The sequence below is a fragment of the Fukomys damarensis genome, unplaced genomic scaffold, assembly GCF_012274545.1.
Source record: "Fukomys damarensis isolate Sample0158 unplaced genomic scaffold, DMR_v1.0_HiC HiC_scaffold_39, whole genome shotgun sequence".
Classification (NCBI taxonomy): Eukaryota; Metazoa; Chordata; class Mammalia; order Rodentia; family Bathyergidae; genus Fukomys; species Fukomys damarensis.
The window spans coordinates 82,997,109-83,004,600 of NW_022900951.1; the positions used below are offsets into that span (position 1 = coordinate 82,997,109).

A 7,492-nucleotide genomic window follows, 5' to 3' on the forward strand; every position below is an offset into this window, starting at 1 on the left:
ACAAGGGGAAAAAATGAGAAGCAAGACCTGTCATGTAAAGGTACAAGATCCCAATGATGAATGTAACTGTACTGTATACCTAAAATGTACCAGTAAACTCAATAAGGGAAAAAAAAACTAATGATGCACAAAAGTGATCATGATAGAAAAAAGCTATTTTCAGTGTTTCCAAATTGATTTAGAGAAAGTGCTTATTTTAAACTTATTTTCATTTAAATACAGAAAAATGCTTTAATTGATATTGTTTCATTGCATAGTTTCCATAACTGGGTACAACTTGTTCTAAACTAATTTCACAGAAAATTTAGAACCTAACCAGTACTAGATTATTAAATGTTTAATCCATTCCAGAGCCAGGCATGGTGGTGCACGCCTGTAATCCCAGCATTTAGGAAGCTGAGGATTCCTGAGGAAGCAGCAGGATTGCAGCAAGTTTGAGGCCAGCCTGAGCTAGCTAGTGAGTTCAAGATCAGCCTGAACTACATAGCGATACCCTGTCTAAAAAAAAACAAAAATAAATTCATTCCAACAGTTTCTTTTAGAAAAAAATAAACTTATGAGCACCAATTTGGAAGTCTTCACTCTACCACCATCACCACTAATATCATCATCATCATCCCTTTCCTAAATGAAATGCTCTTTACACTTTTGGCTATTAAATTTGTGCAGTTGGAATAGTGCACATTTCCTAAAGCACCAGTACCATATTGTACTCAGTATTATATTATACTGTGTTATTGAGAATAACTATAAGATTTTGCAGTTAGGAAATTGACTGCTTCAAGTTGTAACATTTGAATTACTTAAATCGGGTATCATCTTGGCCATTTTCAAGTAAAGAAAACTGAAAATAGTTGTGTTTTTTCTTAATAGTTGTGTTTTGAAGCTAAAATTATGAATCTTTTATGTTTAAAAATACTGTATTATGAACTTTCCAAAATTTTTCCCCGTGGCTTCTGCTTTGTATTAATAAATAGTGTGTTTCAATGGAAAAAAGGCATCAAATCAAAGACTAAAGTTGTGGAGTAACGTGCTATGATTGATATATTAGGCAAAGTGTTGTTGTGCTTTACATCTGATAACTAAATTGTGTTTTCTCCTTCACTAGCCACATTTTCCATAAGACATGCGTTGACCCGTGGCTGTTAGAACATAGGACTTGCCCCATGTGCAAATGTGACATTCTCAAAGCTTTGGGAATTGAGGTAAGCATTGCTACACTATTTATATGAAAGAACTTAAGGAGTATGTTATTTATGTCCCTGGGCATCCAGGAAAATAACTTCTTTTTTTAGCTATGTAATGTATCAGGTATAAAAGTTCATACCTAAAACTAGACATATTTACGTTACAGTGGTGTGAGGTGCCATTTTGGACCATTTCTATCTTCCTTCTTTCTCCTCCTCCTCAAATGTCCTATTGATTTGGTCAGAATTGGATGTGATGGACCATATAAACTACCAACTTGGCATTCCCCTTTCTATTTTTCACTCTATTATTGCATAGAGTTATTGCACCAAATGTCTAGTAAAATGGGCATAAGAAAGCATAATAAACATCAAATTATAATTTTATATTTGATAAATAAAAATGTATTATCAAGATAAAACAAAAGTCAATCTCAACAAAATCTCCATGACTTGCAGCAATACATATAGACAACAATAATTCTCAGTTCCCCTAAGGGACAGCATGGTATATATTTTTTGAATGCCTACTTTGTACCAGCCATTATGTTATGAGGTGATGGCATCACCTAAATGAATGTATCAGATGGGAAACCTGTTGGTGGACCCAGTTACTACAGTTTTGACTGGTACCAGCAGGAGATTTTTGTGATCATCAAAAGCAATTATAGGTTTCAAAGCTTAAGAAACATTGATGTAAAAGTCACCAATGAAGAAATTTTGTAATGATATATCAAGGAAAAATATGTACTTGGAGAGTAATTTAATTTGTTCAAATGCTTTTCAAAGGTGGATGTTGAAGATGGGTCAGTGTCTTTACAAGTCCCTGTATCCAGTGATGCATCCAACAGTGCTTCTGCCCATGAAGAGGATAATCGCAGTGAGACTGCATCGTCTGGATACGCTTCAGTGCAGGGAGCAGATGAACCACCTCTAGAGGAACATATGCAATCAGCAAGTAAGCAGCACCGTATGGACTGTGATCTACAGGGGACACATCTGTTTGAGTACTCCTGTTTTTTAATCTATTAACACATTTCAGTTTTTCTACATAAAATGCAATGAAGGATGCAACCGTACCATAATTTGATGCATATATATATTCAAAGATGTATAGGTGAAATAGATGAGATGCACCAGGAGTAGGGACTATTCATAACAGAAAGATTTATTAGAAAGCTTCTCTCTGATCCATTTAAATGTTGGCTCATTAACTACTTATCGAAGCTAAGGAGAAACGTTGAACTTTAGAAGCCATTGCTTATTACAAATAAATCAGCAAGTAAAATAAAGGAGTCCTGAAGTGATAAAATGGAATTTGATTTGTAAAAGCTTGATTTATGCCCAGCTTCTCAAGAACCCATGTTCTTCAGCTAGGAAACTATATATAAAAATGGTATGTGCTGCCACCTGTTGACTAATTATCATGAAATGAATAAACTGTTAGAAACTAAAATTGAATATGTTATTTTCAGGATTCATGTGTATTAGCATTGCAGTTTTTATACCAGTGGAGATATGTGCCAGAATTTTGTTACTCTTTTCCCTATGAAAAGAAAACTATATAATTATTTTCCTTTTCTTTAACCATAAACTTTATCATGTTTTTTTTTTACGTTGTTGTTAAAGGTTTTTTTCCCCCTCAATCCTGATTTTGAGATTATCATATGTTCGCATAAAACTAGAAGAAACTAATAATCAAGCTGGCTTGTAAAAGATTAAGCATCCTCTAACATAAAAACTTTTCTGCTTAAGGCTTATCAGTTCCATAGATACCATTTCTGAAGATGGTACAAGGAATATTATCATGTAAACACATCTTGTATTTCTTGGAATCTAATTACCTGATGTTTCTTTTAATATAAAGTAATAATTTGTTGAATAGTCTGTCTATAATAGAGAATCATCTATTTTCCCCAGATGATCTTGTGCTTCCATGATTGTGTGGTCATAGAACTCGAATGAAGATAAGAAGAGTATAACAGGATAATTAAATTTATGCTAGTTTTTAAAAATCCCAATCTGCTGCTTTTGTGTTCTGTTCATGTGGGTGTAATTTGGGAGAAGAGGATAAACAGAACAGAATTTGAAAAAAAAATGAAAAGATTCATGTTCCTCTTTTACTCTTTACCTGAATAAATCGTAGTAATACTCCAAACAAGAAACTATGGTTACCCTAAAGTTTTCCTCTCCCACTTCCTATTGATTTTATATCATTTTTTATAAATTCTGTCCCCTAATTTCCAACTGTAATTTCACAGTCATAGCTTGACTATGACTCTACCCATTCTTTCCACTCATTTTTTCCCAAGAAATTACCTGTTTCTTCCACTTCCTTTCTCTATAAGTTGGTGAAACCTACTGTCACTTCTATTACCCCTTTCAGTATTTCCCCTCACTTGGGGCCCTAATAATTTCACAAATAGTTCATGTCTATGTATCTCATCATTGAGGTAAGTTTTAAAGAATTCAGGTCTTCAAATTTAAGCACTCAGTAAGTCACATGGAGGGCTTGTTAAACGAGAGGCCACCACCAGGGTTTCTGACTCAGTAGGTCTGGAGTGAGGCCTGAGAATTAGCATTTCTGCTCAGTTTCTTGGTGATACAGATGCTGTTTGTCCAAGGACTGAGAACAATTGAATAGGCTCCTAGTTGTCAGCCCTGGTTGAACATCACAATCATTTGGAAAGTTTTTAAACATTACTGATGCCTGAGATCTACTTCAGAGAAGTTAATTCAGAACCATGAAAGATTGGACCCAATCATAGGTTTTTATCATTGTGAAATAATTTAGATTGATTGACAAAAAAACATTTAAAAATAGTACAAAGAACTTCCATATATGCATCACCCCACTTCTGCACATGTTAAGCCTTTATATAACCATATATGATGATTAAACCCAGGGAATTAATTGATAAAGTATTATTAAACTACAAACCTTTCTTAAAGTTCACAAATTAACCCACGAATGTCCTTTATCTGTCCCAAGACCCCACGTTGTATTTAGTTGCCATGTCTCCTTAATCACCAGTCTTTGAGAATTCTTCAGTCTTTGTCTTTCATGGCATTAGCATTTTTTTCTTTTTATTGAGTTTATTGGTACAATCTAGGTATACAATACAGTTACATTCATCATTGGAATTCTGTACCTTTACATAATAGGTCTTGATTCTCATTTTTTTCCCCTTGTCCCTGCCCTCCCTTCACTCCCTCCTCCCCTCCCCATTTACAAACACTTTATTTCCATTTTTTCAGTTTCTCATATTTATTCCCTCTCCATTATTACCTTTCCCCCACCCTTCCCACTTTCCCTACACGTTTAGCCCTTTACTTCCTATTTCACATTATTAATTATCTCATTAGGATCCTGTGTACTATTATAGTTTTTCACACCAAAGAGACTATTCGGTATTTCAGTTAAAGAAATCTCTGTATGAACATTAAAAATAGGGAATCCTAAAATAAAACTAAAAGGAAAGTAAAAGAGAAAAGGCAATGATATAACATTAAAGTAATCCTTAATTCTGGAGATTAAAATTGTCCCTGATCATATTTAAATTGTATCTTGCTCTTATAGTCTTATCTTATTATTTTTTTCATTATTTAGAGAATACTTTATTAGTTTCTGTAATCAAACCCACATAGATATGACCTTACATATTTAGTATGATGTGTTACCCCTGTATACATGGGGAAAAAATAAAAAATAAAAATAAAAAATTAACATTTCTAATAAAAAAGCATGGTGCCAAGTACCACAACAACAACAGAACTTTGCTGTTTTCTGGATATTATTCTTTTCTTTGTTTTTGTTTTGTTTTTTTAATGGCATTAGCATTTTTAAAGAATATTTATCAGTTGTTTTATGGAATGTCCCTCAACTTAGGCTTGTCTGCTGTTTCCTAATTGTCAAATTAATTGGCTGTTCCTGGTAAGAATACCAAAGATGCAACGCTGTATCCTTCTCAGTGCACCATATTAGGAAGCACATGATGTTCTTGTCTTATTACTAATGATTTTAACTTTCCCCATTTGGGTAGGCATAGTATCTGTTGAATCTCTCCCTTTGAAGTTACTATTTTTCCTTTTGTAATTATTAAATATATTATGGAGAGATACCAGGAAACTTTGCAACTATCCTATTTATCAGTGTTCCTTTGCTCACTCATTTTAGCAATTACTGAAGCTTTTTGCTTGTAATAATTAGTATTGAAGGGCTTGCCAAATAGTGATTTTCTATTTCTGTCACTCTTTCTGCATTTATTAGTTATCCTTTTAATGTAAGGAAGAGCTGTTCTTTTTCTAATTGTTGATTGTAAGGCATCATAGATACAATATTTCTTTCATTCAGTATTATTCTCATGATTTACCCATTGCTCATATTGTCCTAGATTTGGTCATTGGGAGCCTATGTAAATTGGCTTCTTTGTTCTCTCAATTTCTGTCCTTTCTGGTACCACAATATATTCTAGATCTGGAATTAGCATTTTTTTCTGTAAAGGGCCAGATAGTAAATATTTGAGGTTCTGAAGGCCATAAATCTCTGCTTCATTGTGTGTGTGTGTGTGTGTGTGTGTGTGTGTGTGTGTGTGCGCGCGCGCATGCGTGTGTGTTTAGGAAGGGGTTGATTTGTCTTTTAACCTTTTAAAAACATGAAAACCACTTTTAGCTGTTGATTCATGTGGGCTGTAGTTTCCTGACCCTTAGACTAGAATCGAAGTTAATCTTGAATGCTCCTTGTCTTAACCCCACAATAAGGCATTTCTTGAGGGGGCTTTTTATTGGAGAATGGTATTTCAAAACCAAGATCTGGGCAATTTGGATGCTTATTGCTACTAAAATTTCATTGCTATTGGTCCCTAAAATGAACAAGGCCAGGAAATACATGTATGTACTCACACAAATACATACATTTACATCTAGATCTTTATCTTCTATGTGTGTATGTATCTATCAATCAATCATCTCTGAAAAACAATGAGGTCGTACTGATACATCTGAGTCTAGTCCAAAAATCACAGGGTTCATTCCAGTCTCCCCTTTCCTTATTTATAACTCTTTGTCTAATGGTGAATGTAGAAAGGCTTTTGTTTTTGTTTATGCCAAATATATTTACTTAATTGTTCAATTCTAGAATATACATAAAATAGTTTCAACATTGCTAACTCATTGTGTACAACAATTTTACTAACTAGTATGCACTTCTTTTTGTTTTAAGCCAATTAGGATAAAGTCAAAATACTGTTTTCCAAAGTTATTTTGATTTTGTTCTTACCTTCCCTACCTTATTTACTTTGTTGTTTGTTTGTTTGTTTGTTTGTTTTTCCCCAGTACAGGGATCAAACTCAGGACCTTGTGCTTGTCAGGCAGGCATGATGCCACTGAGCTACATCACCAGGCCCCCTACCCTATTTAGGATTTATATATTTCATTTATAATATAATTAGGTCCATTTGTTACCATTTATAATCCATATTGTGCACTCCCTCCTTACTGGTTGATTTTTTAAATCTATTTTAAAACCCTATTTCAAATCTGTTTATGTATGTAAAAAAGCACTGGTAATTTTTTAAGTGCCCAGGGGATAATAATGTGCAGCCAGGCTTAAGAACTGTTATGTTTAGCATGCAGAAGAAGTAAAGGATGTAACTTTTGCCCTTAGAAGGTGATAATCTAGGTAGAAGTAAACACACATAAATGAATTAACAGAGTAATTATAAATCAATGTATTAATATCATTCACGCTTTAAAACAGAGCATAAATCATATAATTATTAAAAGAACAGATAATGTCATAAACAGAACATAATGGGATGAAATAAGAAAGGCTTCTTGTAAGTGAATATTACATTTTGTCTTAAGACAAGGGTGAAATAATCCAAAATTTACCATTTCTTTTTAAAGATGAAAATCTACAGCTGGTAAACCATGAAGCAAATTCTTTGGCAGTGGATGTTGTTCCTCATGTTGACAACCCAACCTTTGAAGAAGATGAAACTCCTGCTCAAGAAACTGCTGCTCAAGAAATTAAATCATAAAATGTGTGTTATTAAATCTGTGTCTATTAGAAAACTTGAAATTTAGTAATGACAGGACTGCCAATCAGGGCTTACTTTACTATTAATAAAGTGGATAAACTTAATAAAATAAAAATGATACTGAAAGTGCTGAGATGACTAATACTATACTGTAGTTAAATGGCTTCTTTAACCTGTTAACATTTTTCCACAAATACATTATAATGTTTTCATAGGCAAACTTCTTCTGAATAGCGATAGCAACATTTTTAAACATTTAAGACT

General features: G+C 33.4%; 1 protein-coding gene across 2 annotated transcripts in view; it reads left to right on the forward strand.

Annotated features, from left to right (window-relative positions):
- The window catches only part of Rnf128 (ring finger protein 128), a 109,445-nt gene extending 101,953 nt beyond the window's left edge, over positions 1-7,492 (forward strand). The window contains exons 5-7 of one of the 2 annotated variants that reach the window (XM_010614061.3): positions 1,109-1,205; positions 1,977-2,145; positions 7,095-7,492. In XM_010614061.3, coding sequence (XP_010612363.1) covers positions 1,109-1,205; positions 1,977-2,145; positions 7,095-7,228 — 400 coding nt within the window. In that variant the 3' untranslated portion in view covers positions 7,229-7,492. The remainder of the gene's footprint in view (positions 1-1,108; positions 1,206-1,976; positions 2,146-7,094) is intronic. The other variant, XM_010614060.3, reaches the window with a different exon arrangement.